This window comes from Mucor velutinosus (genome assembly GCF_035048745.1).
Source record: "Mucor velutinosus strain NIH1002 chromosome Unknown tig00001540, whole genome shotgun sequence".
Lineage (NCBI taxonomy): Eukaryota > Fungi > Mucoromycota > Mucoromycetes > Mucorales > Mucoraceae > Mucor > Mucor velutinosus.
Genome location: NW_027041893.1, coordinates 1601508 through 1619002, shown reverse-complemented (window position 1 = coordinate 1619002; position 17495 = coordinate 1601508). Strand labels below are relative to the sequence as shown.

At 39.2% G+C, this 17495-nt stretch overlaps 5 protein-coding genes across 5 annotated transcripts; 4 read left to right on the top strand and 1 right to left on the bottom strand.

Annotated features, from left to right (window-relative positions):
- Nucleotides 1-7: 7 nt before the first annotated feature.
- Nucleotides 8-761, top strand: PFS2 (pre-mRNA cleavage and polyadenylation factor (CPF) complex subunit; the record flags this gene model as incomplete). Its single annotated transcript, XM_064823929.1, has 4 exons — nucleotides 8-136; nucleotides 193-331; nucleotides 394-564; nucleotides 622-761. 4 exons carry the CDS (start codon nucleotides 8-10, stop codon nucleotides 759-761), a joined length of 579 nt encoding a protein of 192 aa, XP_064688754.1.
- A 225-nt stretch (nucleotides 762-986) lies between these two features.
- ATC70_004626 (uncharacterized protein) lies at nucleotides 987-1590 on the top strand (the record flags this gene model as incomplete). The annotated part of the gene is made up of 2 exons (XM_064823928.1): nucleotides 987-1333; nucleotides 1392-1590. 2 exons carry the CDS (start codon nucleotides 987-989, stop codon nucleotides 1588-1590), a joined length of 546 nt encoding a protein of 181 aa, XP_064688753.1.
- Nucleotides 1591-2020: 430 nt separating this feature from the next.
- On the top strand, nucleotides 2021-3595 carry SLM5 (asparaginyl-tRNA synthetase; the record flags this gene model as incomplete). Its single annotated transcript, XM_064823927.1, has 2 exons — nucleotides 2021-2397; nucleotides 2449-3595. 2 exons carry the CDS (start codon nucleotides 2021-2023, stop codon nucleotides 3593-3595), a joined length of 1524 nt encoding a protein of 507 aa, XP_064688752.1.
- Nucleotides 3596-3652: 57 nt separating this feature from the next.
- TOM40 (translocase of outer mitochondrial membrane) lies at nucleotides 3653-4142 on the bottom strand (the record flags this gene model as incomplete). The annotated part of the gene is made up of 3 exons (XM_064823926.1): nucleotides 3653-3753; nucleotides 3806-4020; nucleotides 4075-4142. The coding sequence occupies 3 exons, from the start codon at nucleotides 4140-4142 to the stop codon at nucleotides 3653-3655; spliced, it is 384 nt and encodes a 127-aa protein (XP_064688751.1).
- Nucleotides 4143-13894: 9752 nt separating this feature from the next.
- Nucleotides 13895-17486, top strand: ATC70_004623 (E3 ubiquitin-protein ligase; the record flags this gene model as incomplete). The annotated part of the gene is made up of 5 exons (XM_064823925.1): nucleotides 13895-14437; nucleotides 14499-14715; nucleotides 14771-16931; nucleotides 16986-17253; nucleotides 17313-17486. The coding sequence occupies 5 exons, from the start codon at nucleotides 13895-13897 to the stop codon at nucleotides 17484-17486; spliced, it is 3363 nt and encodes a 1120-aa protein (XP_064688750.1).
- Nucleotides 17487-17495: the final 9 nt, after the last annotated feature.

Sequence of the window (17495 nt, the reverse complement as noted above, 5' to 3'; positions counted from 1 at the left end):
ACATCAAATGAGTGAGAAGACATATTTACCAAATGATGAACCTCTAAAGTCTTATGCGGACATCAACTATCTTGACTTGGATCAGCATCAACACATTTGGAAGCACATTATCGACTCGCATCCTTTCAATCGAGCTGTAGGCCAATGTGTATACACGAAAGCATGAATACAGCATCTAATTGACTTTGCTAGCTTACCGTCTTTCTGCCGTCCTGCTCTGTTAATCTTGCAACAGAGCACATGAATCAGCATCTCGGTTCTTACTACCAAATTGAATCGACATTGGACTTTCTACTGGAACCCAATTTCTTTCAGCAATACATCAAATCTGGTAAAATGATTAGATGCAACAAGCTGGATCCCATCACGCTAACGCGGATTTTTCATTTGCAGATCAATGTCAACTCATTATGCATAGCATTGATACCAACATAAATACAGATGATGTGGTTGTGCTATCACCTTCAGGCACACTCTACTTTAGCTTGTTGAAACAGACATTCGAGACATTCGGCATTGAAGCTTCTACAAGATCCAAAGCAGATAAAAAGCACGACAAACATGGTAATGTGTGTGTGGATCGAGCAACCATAAGTATTATCTAACCGAAAAGAAATACAGTTGCTATGGTAGATTTGGATAGCTCAGATTTCAAGATGGACAGTAAATCATACAATAGATTAGAGTGGTGTTTTGAGAATACAATGAAGAGTACATTCAAACTTCATCTTTGTGCAATCGATTCAGGTGAGTGGCAATAGCATATCGATATGATCTACATTGTTTTTGATCACATCAATACGCTTTTTTGCTTCGTTGGTTATGGGCTGGAGGATGCAACATGGCCAGAATCATATTGAAATACCATGGAGACGAGGCACGAATCGATCCGTGGGGCGTCAGAGTTGAGATGTGATCCAAAACGCTACAGGACTGGACTTAATATTGAACGATTCTTATCATTCCATGTAGAAACGGGCACAACCATGGATATCGACTTTCCCTCTACCGTCAGCAAAATATCTAGACAAGAAATGCAAGCTGAATTTGAGGCAGTGACAGACATCAATATACCATCCTTTGAGAAGATCGACCATTCAATGAACCAAAGACCCGAAAATTGGGATAATGACGCCATGCAGGCATTAGAATGGCTCGGTTTAGCGCATTTGAAAGCAAATCGTATCAAGCAACGCAAAGAAAAGATCGATCCATTCGTCTCTGTGTATCAACCGCCAATGCCATTGTTGCAAGATCATCATACAGGCACATTGGTTAAATATAAAGGGTTTATTCCTACTACATGCATCCAGAATATCATGACCATTATTAGGTAATGCTAAGAGTGTATAGCTGACTATTATTCTTACTGATATCCATTATGCACACAGAAAAATGATGGCCTCAGGTACAACTTCTCAGTGGACCTCCTTGACATGTTGGGGCTACAAAGACTCACCATTCACTTGGAATAAGATTGGACATTACGATTACTTGAACAGCGAGAACGACTACACACTTTTATTACTACCAAACAAAAAGACTGCCTACAGCTATCAACTGTACGGCTCGCATCACACCAAATTTTAATATTGCTGTGTATAGACATCCATGTATGCAGTTTTGTTTCGTCTCATCCCAAAATGTTTAAATGCAAAATAAACAAAACCTGGGCTTTCTTTTGTATCAGGTACAACTGGTATTCATTGATTGATTCAGGCCCAAGACTGCATCTCGATTGACGCCACACTGCTCTTGACAGTGCTCTTTCGAGTTGTCTATCGGCTTTTTATTGTGCCCTGGTATATAAATGAGAGATGATATTGATGCAAGCTTTTTTAAATTTGGCTGATTTGTGATCTGTTGTTATGTATGCGTTTGCAAAATAGTTCCCGGAGTTGAGAAATATCGCCAATCAAACAATAACAACACTGCACTACAGAGAATTTTTCGAATATTTGACAGTTCCAGAAACAAACATCCATCCATTCTTGTTCTTCTCTACATCAAATTTAACAGCATGAAGTCCTTCATTTGGTCCGCTATCGCCCTTCTAGCCACAGCAGTGGTCTCTGCATCCGCAGGTGATGTGGTAACATTGAACAATATGCAAGAATTCGACGCTGCCATCAATTCAAATGATCTCGTGCTCCTGAAGTTCTATGCTCCATGGTGTCCTCATTGTCAATCATTAAAGCCAGAATACGAGAAGGCCGCTACAGAGCTACAAGCTGATAAAATCATGCTGGCCGAAGTGGATTGTACCGTCAACAATGTTATTTGTGCCAAATACAACGTCCAAGGATACCCCACAATGCAAATGTTTAGAAAGGGCCGCCCCAGCGATATCTATAACAAGGAGCGTAAATCAGACAGCATTACTAAATACATGAGAGCGTAAGTAAGGATCGAGATGCTGGCCATGATCTTGCTCTAACAACAATGCAGTCATTTGTTATCAGATCTCACCGAAATCAAGTCAAAGACGGAACTGGACAACCTACGAGAAAAGGAAGCACTGTTAGCTGTCGCTTATATTTCACCTGAAGATAAATCTTCTTTGGATTCATGGAAGGCTCTCTCTGAAAAGTTGGTGGATGACTTCGCATTTGGTGTTGTCACTGATCAGTCCATTATGCAAGCAGAGAATGTTGCATCATCGCCTAGCGTCGTCTTGTATAAACACTTTGATAATCTGCGTGATGTCCGCACTGGATCCATTGTTCCTGATCAAATCGAGGACTTTATCAAGGTCAATGCTGTGCCTTTGTTGGCTGAAGTGGAGAGCCATACATTCATGGACTATGTCGATGCCGGTCGCCCTCTTGCCTATATCTTTTCCAATTCTCAAGAGATGAAGAGCCAAATGCATCAATTGTTCTGGCCATTGGCGCAGAAATACAAGGGTGTGTTTAGTTTTGCTCATATCGACGCTAATCAATACGCTTCACAAGCAGATTTCTTGTCTCTGAACAGCACATGGCCAGCTGTAGCTGTTCATAACTTTAAAACAGGTGCCCGCTTCCCTCTTGATCAAAGCAAGGCTATCAATGAACAGGAAGTTTCCTTCTTTTTGGATAAAATTGTCCAAGGTCAAGCTGAGCCTGCATTGAAATCTCAGAGCTTTCCAGTTCGCAAGCCTGAGGATGCAGTCAAGGTAGTTGTTGGAAAGGATTTCGAAGACATTGTGATGGACAAGTCCAAAGACGTGCTTTTGGAGATATACGCTCCCTGGTGCGGTCATTGTCAAGCTCTAGCACCTACATATCAGCAATTGGGCCAAGTAATGCAGGTGAACAATGCTGAAAAGGACCATGGTGTGGTGATTGCCAAGATGGACGGTACTGTCAATGATGTTCCTCTTTCTGCAGGCTTTTCGGTAAAGGGCTATCCCACCATTAAGCTGTTCAAAGCCAATACGAATACAATCGTGGATTACACAGGCCAGCGCACGCTTCATGATTTTGTTAAATTCCTGAATGATCACTCCACCAAGCAATCCTTGAAAATCGATTTAACAAGTCTTCCTCAGCCCGGTGAAAAGATGATTGAACCATCTGAACAAGAAGCAATTGAAAAACACGATGAGCTCTAATTAAGATATGGTCTTTTATTTATAACATAGCATACCAATAAATTTCAGTAATGAAAACTAGCTTAATCCAAGCGCTTTATGAGTTGCGACGCTAGATGCTGCAGTTGTAGTTGTAGTCGCTGCTACCACCAAACTACGTCGATTTATTGTAATGTATCCTAATTCAATGTGTTGAACATAGGATAGCACATGTTGCAGACTATTTCTTACCTGCAAAGGCAATGTTTGATGCATCTGTGCCAACTTCAATAACATAATCTGTTCTGGACTCAACTGTAGTTGGAATGATCCATTGGTAGAACCCCAAGCTCAGGTCAGACTTGGTTGTCATGATGCGGTCTATGGTCAAGTTGTCTCTTTGACCATAAGCCAAGACAATTGTAGCATATTTTTCTGTTACAGGTGGCGCCATCAAGCTACTCTCTCTAGTCGACATAGTAAGCACGTCGCTCCAAAGGTAATGGCCAACTGTTCCTTACTTTGTGTACCACTCAATTAGCATTGTATCTCCTATCTTGTATACACTGTCTGCTTCCGGATAGTTCATATGCAATGTCGCTGATAATGTGGCCCGTACTATAAAGCTGAAAATTGCTAAAAGGTAAATCAGTGTCATGCTGGAAAATCATAAGATAAGCTAGTAGGAAGTAACAACATCAAGCCCAAGTGTCAACCTAATATACATTATTACTGAGTTTATCCTGTTTTCAAATCAAGAGAAACAAATATATTTTGCACTGATTATTATTTAATGAGATGGATATTTGACCACATCAGACCACAATATTTAAGTGCATTATTATATTTGCATAGCTAATCTTGCAGCCTAACTGTGTGGTGCTCTATAATGTACCAATCCGAGAGGAATTTATGGATTATTACAAGGAACTCTGTCGAAAGGGACGCTACATATTTTCCCCAACGGCACATTTCGCATAAAATACTGATCAATCGCAATCTCGTCATACACTGCATACTTATCTGAGGCAAATTATTCAATGCGGAAGTTTACTGTCATCTTATATGAAGCTCATCACTCAAAATTAGCTACTTCAAAAATCCTTCATTTTCAGCAGCAACCCATCCAATCTAGAATCTAATTGCACCATCGTTTTTGCCGTAGAATTAGGCTTTCAGGCATGCTATTTTCAAAGCTGTAGCATCAATATTTCAAAATTAGATTTTGAATGGTTCAAAAGCTGAAACTTGATTGCTGAAACGTATTTTTTCAATAGTAACCGTTGTTCGCAGTCTATATATAGTGCATTTGTACAGAATTGCAATGCGCATCGAATAGTTCCACTTTTAAAAGTGATCGCACACCTTGTACACAAATGAGCCTGTTTTACAAATATTTTTAGGGTTTTTAAAGGAAAGCATATGCTGAGTCTGCACCAATGTATCTATAGCAGTGCTATTGTGTAAAACCAAAAAATACCTCTTGTTTGAGGTTTTATTCAGAGTTGTAGCAGTAGTTCTCGTAGATTTGTGGCGCCCAATAGGTCAACCCTGTCAAATTGTCGAAAAACGATCGCTCAAGGTTAACCTTTGCTACAGTGGCGCATATAAAACTTTCTTTGTTATGCACTGCTATTAGCTATAGCGTGCCCTAAATACATTTCATACATTTGAATACCACACAGGTGTTTCTGTGGTGCTATTAAAGAAAAACTTGTTTTTGCCACTGTAAACGTCAATTTGGGGTTGGAAAACACCATTTCCGCAAAGAAGCATTGAAAGTGTACGAACAACGAGGTCTCATTTTGTAGAGCAAACACAGGGGAACAAAATTTAGTTAGTGAAGAAGTCGGGGGTTAAGTTGATAGCTGATCAAAGAATAGCATTGAAATACATTAATATTTCAGAACTTGATTTCCGACGATGACGGCTTAAACCTCAACACTGGAAATGATTCTGTACATCCAGAACATTCAATAAGGGACAAAAGGGAGCAACCCATAAAATTGAAACCTCTTGGAAGTCAATGATGAAGCACGCATATTCGACGGGACATTTGGCAATGGGAGGGCCTAGCATCTAGTGTACTGCAGTATCTATACAACGTTCCCCACAGAATAAATTTAAAGGGCAATTTTTACATTAAACTGTTTACTGGATACTAGGTCAAATGGCTGCACCTTATTTTACTATTGAATAAAAAAGAACTTAAATTATTGTATTTATTTAGATACCTTTTTATTGCAAACACAAAATGATGATATATGACAGATCCATAGGAAATTAACTAGTTGTAACCATTCGTTACTTCAACCTCTGAGCCAATCAGATTGCTTGAAAACTCCGCTGACCTAAAAAAAAATTTGCGAGGGTTTCCCCCTGTTTTGATGTGAGGCAAAATTTTAAGCTCCGCTATATAGCAATATAGCCGTTACTATCATCAAATTTCCCTCAGGTGCTAGAGCATGCCTTACTTACACCACCTAGCTTTAGATTCTGGCGTTGAGACTCTCAATCATCACTAAAGTAAGTAGCGATAACCAAGTGAAGGCAGCCTATCTATCTCCTAGCCTCGGATAAAGTCTTGTTGAGCTTCAGGGATAGGCACTTCCACACAACGTAAAAAAGGTATGCTTCAAGGAAACATAATAATAATAAAAGAAAAAAGAAAAGAATATAAAACTATACGAGTATAGTAGTATATGTAGACAAAAAGGAATACTCATACGCAATGAGTCAAAAAAGAAAAGCATAACAAACACAACATCAAAGATGTTCAAAAAAGCTTGTTGCTGTTGCAAGAAAAATGCATACATGAGCAACGCGCATGGTAGTAATAGTCGAATGTAAAGAAACATGACACAAACACGCACAACTGCAAAAGCAACAGTGGTATTATAAGTTTGCAATACAACGTAATGACTAATATTGTTTCATGTGAAACCACAGAGGAAACACCACCAACAAAAGAAAAAGAAGAAGTAAGCGCAACAAGGCAAACATGATGAATGCATTATCACGATAAAGGAAGCAATAATATAAACGTTCAAAGAAGTTTTATATCATTGCGACCAGAAGAAAAAAGTTACTTACCACTTACCACAGCCACAGATAAACCAGAGGATACGAAATCACCAGAGACAGACCAGAGAACAAGCATACATCAAAAACAGTAGACTATTAAGGACCAGATTATCAGCAGCAACAGCAGCCGCACCAGCACCACTATAATAGAGAAACAAACAACATTAGAGAAGGCTATACACAGAACGTACACAGACCAGATACAGACCAGATACAGACCAGATACAGACCAGATACAGACGACCAGACAGAGGCAAGATACATACAAAATAAGCAACTGCAACAGTACTACTGTAATAGAGAGACGAGAGAACAAACAACATTAGAGAAGACCATATATTGACCGTGCAGAGACCAGATACTTACCAGACACATACCAAATAAGCATTCACCAAAAATGGTAGGCTAAAGGAGATTCCAGAGATAACAAAAGTAAAGGCAGCAGGATCCACGTCAAACAGGCAAAAGAATTATTAAATCCTAACAAATAAATACATTTAGTGTAAATTCCACGGCTTGCTGTGCTTATTATTAAATTATACCTGCTACATTCCACTTGAAAGAAGCAGTATCAAGTTTTTTTTAGCAGCGTAAGACGGTGTTATCAGAAGCTAGAGTGTTATTGTCAATCAAACAGTTTCCAAAACCACCATGGTTTGATACTAAACGCGTTTTGCAAAAAGGGGAAAAAAAAACGGTGGTATGGGAAAATGAGAGGGCGCCCTACACGACGTCACGGCCAGTAGATTTGGTCTCAGTCTTCTGCTGTGGCAGCCGTAACTGCTGCGCTTTAATTTGAAATTGTGCAGTGGGTATTTTCGTGTTCAAATTTGACATAATCTCACATCCTTTAAACGTTTCTGCTAAATTTGACTATGAAAATTGTCATTGTCACACCCAATTTTCTAATATATCTTTAGAGGACTAAAAAGCTACATCAAATGGTGCTAATTACATTCAACTTTCAGACCAAAAATAATGAGTATTTTGCAAAAATATGAAAACAGGTTTTTTGCGAATATGTCATAATCTAACATATACAAACCTCATAGAAACAGTTTCCAGTGATGCATTGCGCCTTTGCAATCAATTTGATCTGATATGTATCATAGGAAAAGTCTTCATTTTTGAGGTGAAAAGCACGATTGTTTGATTTTTAAGAATTCTCCCTTACTAGTACACATGAAAAAAGGAGAATTTTCATGGATTTGCGATGACCTAAAAAAATTTGAGATAAAGCATCAGTAAGTAAGGCGTATCAAAACAGAGCCGTTTGGCGCTATTCCAAGCGTTCACAACGCTTTGTAGCATGTGTGGAATTTAAGGCTTGATAGACTAAAATTCACGGAAAAAAAAGAATAAAAAAAACAGTAATGTCAACTTGATAAAGGTATGTTTTATTATCAAACTGACAGGTGTAAAGTAAACTGAAGTCTCTCTACTGGCCAGGTAGATGATCCTTCTTATATACTATAACAATGGATAAAAGTTCTATTAATTAGATTGACAAATAAGTCAACTCAGATCAACTAATGTCTAATCATGCTAAAAGACAACTCCAGCAAGCTAATCATGATTTAGCTCTGTCTGGATGAATAATTAGACTCTCATCCGAAGTACCCTGATCTATCCTTTCCATAAGGATAATTAATATCGATCTAGTAGCATGTATCCGATAGGTACAGTCTTCTTAGTCTATATTAATAGTACATATCTGAGTGTATATCGCTAAGCATACATCTTTAGCATGTATCTGGATATATGGCATGTCTATAGCATATCGTATGCATGTCTATAGCATGTCTCATATATAGTACAAGTCTGTAGTACGTAAAGTATCTGTAGCTAGTATCACGGATATAAGCATGTGTCTTATAGCGTGGATCATGAACTGCACATCTGAAGCAACAAGCTCATATTGCATTAATCTTGGTGCCTATCCAGATATGGTAAACATCCGTAGTCAATGTCGGAATACAAGTATAAGTCTATAGTGCCATCCATGTCCGTGGTGCCATCTATAGCCTATATCTTATATAGTATGAATCTTATAGTACTAGCGTATCTGAAGTCCATATCTTCTCATAATATAAATCGATATCGTACATCTAATCCAGTGTACATACAGTTTATATCTAAATCTGGTAACTGGATGAACTGTCGGAATGCAGATCATAGTGGATGTATTCCACAGTTGTCATATTTGAATATGCTTGTTATTGATTTAATTCTATTTGGATAAAGATACCATCACCTATTACGACCATCATGGGTGTGATTGAATACACTGTGATCAGGAGTGATTCATTTACACGATGTGTGATATAAGCGTGTATCTTTACTTTAGTATGTTTAAATGGTTGTTGATGTACATTTGAGCGTTTTTACTAATAGATCCAAATAGCATGAATTTGAATGAGCGCTATTTGGTGAATTTTGGTTTTCAATCAAGTTGCGTTTGGGTGGCTATTTCATTACAATTGTGATTCAAAAACAGATATGTGTGAATACAACATGTCGATCGCCTAAGTGTCGAGTTCTGTACAATGCAAACATTAGAAATACCAGAAAGAGCATTACTTTATTTACTTCTTCGTCAATACGACCTACTGCATCTTATTTTTGGTCAAATTCTGTCTAAATTTAGCCATTTTGAAGCACGAATAACTCATGCTACAAAGCGTTGTGAACGCTTGGACTAGCGCCAAACGGCTCTGTTTTGATACGCCTTACTTACTGATGCTTTATCTCAAATTTTTTTAGGTCATCGCAAATCCATGAAAATTCTCCTTTTTTCATGTGTACTAGTAAGGGAGAATTCTTAAAAATCAAACAATCGTGCTTTTCACCTCAAAAATGAAGACTTTTCCTATGATACATATCAGATCAAATTGATTGCAAAGGCGCAATGCATCACTGGAAACTGTTTCTATGAGGTTTGTATATGTTAGATTATGACATATTCGCAAAAAACCTGTTTTCATATTTTTGCAAAATACTCATTATTTTTGGTCTGAAAGTTGAATGTAATTAGCACCATTTGATGTAGCTTTTTAGTCCTCTAAAGATATATTAGAAAATTGGGTGTGACAATGACAATTTTCATAGTCAAATTTAGCAGAAACGTTTAAAGGATGTGAGATTATGTCAAATTTGAACACGAAAATACCCACTGCACAATTTCAAATTAAAGCGCAGCAGTTACGGCTGCCACAGCAGAAGACTGAGACCAAATCTACTGGCCGTGACGTCGTGTAGGGCGCCCTCTCATTTTCCCATACCACCGTTTTTTTTTCCCCTTTTTGCAAAACGCGTTTAGTATCAAACCATGGTGGTTTTGGAAACTGTTTGATTGACAATAACACTCTAGCTTCTGATAACACCGTCTTACGCTGCTAAAAAAAACTTGATACTGCTTCTTTCAAGTGGAATGTAGCAGGTATAATTTAATAATAAGCACAGCAAGCCGTGGAATTTACACTAAATGTATTTATTTGTTAGGATTTAATAATTCTTTTGCCTGTTTGACGTGGATCCTGCTGCCTTTACTTTTGTTATCTCTGGAATCTCCTTTAGCCTACCATTTTTGGTGAATGCTTATTTGGTATGTGTCTGGTAAGTATCTGGTCTCTGCACGGTCAATATATGGTCTTCTCTAATGTTGTTTGTTCTCTCGTCTCTCTATTACAGTAGTACTGTTGCAGTTGCTTATTTTGTATGTATCTTGCCTCTGTCTGGTCGTCTGTATCTGGTCTGTATCTGGTCTGTATCTGGTCTGTATCTGGTCTGTGTACGTTCTGTGTATAGCCTTCTCTAATGTTGTTTGTTTCTCTATTATAGTGGTGCTGGTGCGGCTGCTGTTGCTGCTGATAATCTGGTCCTTAATAGTCTACTGTTTTTGATGTATGCTTGTTCTCTGGTCTGTCTCTGGTGATTTCGTATCCTCTGGTTTATCTGTGGCTGTGGTAAGTGGTAAGTAACTTTTTTCTTCTGGTCGCAATGATATAAAACTTCTTTGAACGTTTATATTATTGCTTCCTTTATCGTGATAATGCATTCATCATGTTTGCCTTGTTGCGCTTACTTCTTCTTTTTCTTTTGTTGGTGGTGTTTCCTCTGTGGTTTCACATGAAACAATATTAGTCATTACGTTGTATTGCAAACTTATAATACCACTGTTGCTTTTGCAGTTGTGCGTGTTTGTGTCATGTTTCTTTACATTCGACTATTACTACCATGCGCGTTGCTCATGTATGCATTTTTCTTGCAACAGCAACAAGCTTTTTTGAACATCTTTGATGTTGTGTTTGTTATGCTTTTCTTTTTTGACTCATTGCGTATGAGTATTCCTTTTTGTCTACATATACTACTATACTCGTATAGTTTTATATTCTTTTCTTTTTTCTTTTATTATTATTATGTTTCCTTGAAGCATACCTTTTTTACGTTGTGTGGAAGTGCCTATCCCTGAAGCTCAACAAGACTTTATCCGAGGCTAGGAGATAGATAGGCTGCCTTCACTTGGTTATCGCTACTTACTTTAGTGATGATTGAGAGTCTCAACGCCAGAATCTAAAGCTAGGTGGTGTAAGTAAGGCATGCTCTAGCACCTGAGGGAAATTTGATGATAGTAACGGCTATATTGCTATATAGCGGAGCTTAAAATTTTGCCTCACATCAAAACAGGGGGAAACCCTCGCAAATTTTTTTTTAGGTCAGCGGAGTTTTCAAGCAATCTGATTGGCTCAGAGGTTGAAGTAACGAATGGTTACAACTAGTTAATTTCCTATGGATCTGTCATATATCATCATTTTGTGTTTGCAATAAAAAGGTATCTAAATAAATACAATAATTTAAGTTCTTTTTTATTCAATAGTAAAATAAGGTGCAGCCATTTGACCTAGTATCCAGTAAACAGTTTAATGTAAAAATTGCCCTTTAAATTTATTCTGTGGGGAACGTTGTATAGATACTGCAGTACACTAGATGCTAGGCCCTCCCATTGCCAAATGTCCCGTCGAATATGCGTGCTTCATCATTGACTTCCAAGAGGTTTCAATTTTATGGGTTGCTCCCTTTTGTCCCTTATTGAATGTTCTGGATGTACAGAATCATTTCCAGTGTTGAGGTTTAAGCCGTCATCGTCGGAAATCAAGTTCTGAAATATTAATGTATTTCAATGCTATTCTTTGATCAGCTATCAACTTAACCCCCGACTTCTTCACTAACTAAATTTTGTTCCCCTGTGTTTGCTCTACAAAATGAGACCTCGTTGTTCGTACACTTTCAATGCTTCTTTGCGGAAATGGTGTTTTCCAACCCCAAATTGACGTTTACAGTGGCAAAAACAAGTTTTTCTTTAATAGCACCACAGAAACACCTGTGTGGTATTCAAATGTATGAAATGTATTTAGGGCACGCTATAGCTAATAGCAGTGCATAACAAAGAAAGTTTTATATGCGCCACTGTAGCAAAGGTTAACCTTGAGCGATCGTTTTTCGACAATTTGACAGGGTTGACCTATTGGGCGCCACAAATCTACGAGAACTACTGCTACAACTCTGAATAAAACCTCAAACGATACGTGATTTTGGGTCTTCCCACCACATAACGGATAGCGTAACAGGTACGGTGGTACAGGGTTAGTATATACTTTTGGTTATAAACCCTCAAAAAGTTTGATAAACAAGCTTATTATTTATAAACAAACTGTATGATCATTAAACGTGCTGCCATTCGAAGTGCATTTTAAGTCTTTCGAAGATTTTTATGAGCCGAAAGGAATGGTTATTATTAAACAGATTATGTTTGAGCGATGGAAAGGTGCAAGTAAGCATTGGTGTCAAGACAATAGGAACTCGGAGATCTTACATTGAACCAATGACGACCATAGAATATCAGTTCAGCCATTTTACATGGATGAGCATGCTCGTGAATATAGGATTGACATTGTGCTAAAGGCATAGGATGCCTGCCCTGTGCAAGTGAACTACATTAGAAGCTGTAGATGAATGGGAGGGATATCGAGAAATTTTGGTTTTAAAGTAGCATAAATACGGGTTATTTTCTTCATTTGTATTGCGTTTTTCTAATTGAGGTATGCCATTTCATTTTCTGAACATCACGATTTGCATTCTAGAGCGTACTTGGTGTGTATTCAAGGCAATACAGCGCCATTGGTAATTAACCTTTTTCATGAGTCCTATTTTCAAGCAAGATTTTAATCACACCAGAAGCTCTACGACATTTATACTTGGAAGCAGCAGCAAGATCATGTGTTGCATTGGATAATTGAATAGTTCTGTTCAACTAATGCTTGCTAGTGTAGTCGTGCTGCTGGGAACATCCTACCGAAACGCAATGATGCCATTGCATAAAAGAAACCTGGCAAGCAAAACAGTTAAGTAAGTGTTGCTACATCAATCAGTCAGACATGCTGGTTGAGCGGTCAGAGTTGTTAAGCAGCAGCATACAGTGGTCTACTGTTTATTTCAGTTTCACATGTAGATGAAAAGCAGTTATTTACAGATAAAAGTCGATATAAGTAATCCATAGCCCAGTTCCTTTTTGAGGCTCCATGCTAAATATAAGATTTAAATGTTGAAAAGCAAGGACAAGCTCATAAGAGCGAATCTCAGGCACACTGCCAGAATTGGAATCCCCAAATCAGTTCACATCGCTTTATTAAATGAATTCAAGTATTGAAATTTGACCAATTGTCATCTACTGCTATTTAATAATAGACCCGGAAAGCATTACAAATTCTGAAACTCTGTGGTGGTATATTACAAATCGTCTTGGTAAACCATCGTATAATAGTGAGATGCTCTATTGATAATCTTGCTGAAAAAAGAAAAAGCCTCTTTCTGTAAGCGTTGATTGTATGAAGATGAGGGTTACATAAAATAGTGAGCACTCACGTGAAACTAACAGCGAGCTCGGCTCCCCAAACTCTCTTCTTCTTGACCTTTCTTTCCAAGATTTTTTTCTCTCTCTCTCTCTTTTTTTTTTTTTTTTTTTTTTTTTTGTTGTTGCCTATAATTTCTCTCTCGTTTATCCCACAAATTATGTTATAAAATTCTTGACACTATATTGTAATTATTATTTATTGCTTGATTTAATAACAAATGGTACTAGTAGTCAGGTCTTTTAGAAGCACCTTGAACTTGATTCAATGGGTTTCTTTCTCTATCATTATATTATTATCCATGTTTGCTATATACTGTGTGGAATCAAAAGCCTCTTTTCCCAGCGACATGACTATATATCAACAAAAAAGAAGCTTGTTACTGGACTCTTCTAGAAAAGATGGAGGAGGAGGAAGAGGAGGCAAAGGCGCCGCATCATCATCTTCAGCAGCAGCATCTTCATCACCTGGTGGTCTTATACCTACAAATTTAGTTTTGGTATCTACATTAGATGGCTCTATTCGCGGCATAGACCGTTTTCAAGGCGATGTCCATTGGACACTAAAAGGTGGGCCAGGAAGTTCTCTCATCAAGTCCAACTCAAATTTCGAAACACACAAATTGTACAAACCGGGACCAACCTCTGTGGATCGTCGAGACAGTAGTGGTGGCAGCTCTGACGAAGAAGATACGGATAGACTATTTCTGGACACTTTCAACGATATTTTAACTGATGGAGATGATTCAGACGACTACAACGATGACCCAGAATTCAATCTGCAAGATCACTGGGATGATTCTGACGATGCTGAAGACCCAGACATTTACTACATTATTGAGCCTCAAGATGGAGGCACTCTGTACATCTATGGAGATGGAAGGCCTTTGGAGGTATGTGTGCGAGCGATGATAGTTGTATCCTTGTAAAACAATACTAACCTGTATTTTATAGAAATTACCATTTTCAGTTGAAGAGATTGTTACCAATTCGCCCTTCCGCACACCAGATGGCACAACTTACATTGGCAGAAAGAGCACATTGATGATTGAAATCGACCCAAGAAATGGAAGAATCCTGCAGCAAATCGATCTCAACAAAGTAGATAATCAATATCGCATGGCAACTCAAAGTCAATATCCTGCTAGAACAATTTTCCTCGGTAGAAATGGTAAGATGAGCGTCTATAGTGTATTTATGATGAGCTAACATGCTTATTTCGACAGAGTATAAAGTTGCAATTTATGACGATCACTATAAAAAGCTATGGAATGTCACCTATAGCGAATATATACCCAACAAACTGGATTGGGATGTCCCCACAAGCACAGTTCCATCAGACATCTATGTTGCTCCTGACGCCACTCAAGCAATCACTGGCATCAACGTCCAAAACGGCAATTTAATGTGGACAAGAGACCTGCCTTATCCTGTAGTCAGTGTATTTGATGTTTATCGACGAGAGGATTACACCTTTGCAGTGTCAAAGCAAGATCCTCCAAAGTCACTCACCAAGGGCGCTGTGGGCAACATGCTGAGCCTGATGTTTAGAAAGCACGAAATTGCAACTGCGTATGTTGGTGTTCACGATGGTAGTCTGTTCGCGCTCTCCACCAAAAAGTACCCACTGGTTCAAATCTCACCTTGGGCTTCCATGTACACTGGTCGCCGTCCTGGGGACACTAGCTCAGACCATCCCAGTCGCATGATTGAAGGCAGTAAAGGTAACGATCCCAACGCCAGCGATTTTGAGTGGACGCAGAAGCCGCATGAAATGTGCTGCCATGGCTGTGAATATCATATCGATTGTCTCGTTGGCCAGCATGTGGTTCAATCTATTATTGATGATGTCGACGACGAAGACCACCCGTTATACCAATATTCGAAACTCTATCTGCCTACTGCTTCCTCCACCTCGTCATCCTCATCCTCATCGCCTTCAGCTACCACATTGCCTTCCATTCCTAGATATCATCGCTTAGAAGACATGGAGAATTATGATGATGATGACGATGATGAACGAAGAAAGAAAGGGTTTTTCCACGAAGGATTTGGCAAGTTCTGGAAAAGCTATGTCTTGGTGTCCTCTGTCATTGTGTATGTCTATCGGGATCGTGTGCAAACCTTTTATCAAGTCAAAGTGCTGCCTCGCTGGAAGAAGCTACTCAAAAAGCGTGCCAAGGAGAAGCGCACAAGAGCCCGTATTGCTGCTGCTGCATTAGCCGAGAAGGAAAAGATCAGCCGGGAACGGGCAGACTCACTGAACTCGCTGGAGAGTTTTGACGCGGACAAATTCATCAGAGAAAAGATGGACGAAGAACGAAAGCAACTGGAAGCTGTGGCCTCAGCTATTGCGGCGCAAAGAGTAAGAGAAGAAGAAGAGCAAAGAAAGAAGAAGGAAAAAGAGGAAGCAGAAGAGAGGGAGAAGAATGAAAGGCTGGCAAAAGCATCAAAGCAAGTTGTTGTTGTAAAGAAGTCGTCCACTGGTTTGGACCTAGAAAGCTTTAAACAATCAAAGTCCAGAGTGTTGGAGATTTCTGACAAAGTTCTCGGCTACGGAAGTCATGGCACCGTTGTATATAAAGGCATGTTTGATGGCCGAGATGTTGCAGTCAAAAGGCTCTTGTTGGATTTCTACGATGTTGCGCTCAAAGAGGTGAAACTACTGCAAGAAAGCGACGATCATCCCAACGTGGTACGCTACTTTTACAAGGAGGAATCCGATAGATTCTTGTACATTGCACTGGAGCTCTGCTTTGGCTCGTTAAATGACTACATGGAACGAACACTACCTATACCCGAAATGCAACAGTGCGACACAATGAACCCTGCCAACATCCTGTCACAATTCACCTGTGGTCTTCAATACCTTCACTCTCTCAAAATTGTCCACAGAGACATCAAGCCCCACAACATCTTGCTGGCGCCCAGCAAAAATCGATTCATGAAGGATGCGCCTCAGATGCGCGTCTTGATATCTGATTTTGGTCTTTGCAAGAAGCTGGATGGAGAACAAAGCAGCTTCAACTATACAGCGGCATCACCAGCAGGAACATCTGGCTGGAGAGCGCCTGAACTGCTGGCTGGTGCACTGGCAGCAACTTCATCCGACACTAGTTTCAGCAGCACAAGGGACTCATCTTCAACAGATCCCAATACAATGATGGGCCGCGTAAAAGCTACAAGAGCTATTGATATTTTTTCAACTGGTTGCGTATTTTATTATGTGCTGAGTAGTGGTGACCATCCGTTTGGTAATCGCTTTGGCCGTGAAAACAACATCTTGAATGGCCATTATGATCTGAGCAAGCTGGATTCCATGGGCGAAGATGGCATTGAGGCAAAGGACTTGGTGGAGAGAATGATATCTACTGAACCCAAGCAAAGGTAAATAACTGTGGTAGAATATATATAAACACGATGAACTAACCTCTCTGGTAGACCTAATTGCGATACTATACTTTCACACCCCTTCTTTTGGTCTACCTCAAAGCGACTAGCCTTCTTGCAAGATGCGTCTGATAGATTTGAAATTGAAGAGCGTGATCCACCCTCACCCTTACTGCAAACGCTGGAGTCGGATGCATCTACTGTCATTGGTGTTGACTGGTACAAGCGCATTGACCGTGTGGTTGCTAATGATCTGGGTAAATTTAGAAAATACGACGGCAAGCGAGTCCGTGATTTACTGAGAGCCTTGAGAAATAAGGTAAGCATATATTTCTCTTTAAAAAGAGTTTAGGCACTGGCTGATATTTCTTTTAATAGAAACACCACTGGCAAGACTTACCAGACCCAGTAAAGAAAGTATACGGTGAACCACCCGACCAATTCTTGTATTATTTTACTACCAGATTCCCTCATCTCCTTTTACATACCTACTATGTTGTCGCAAGCCATCCTAATCTCAAGAAGGAAGGCTCACTTGGACAATACTTTTAACAAAAAATC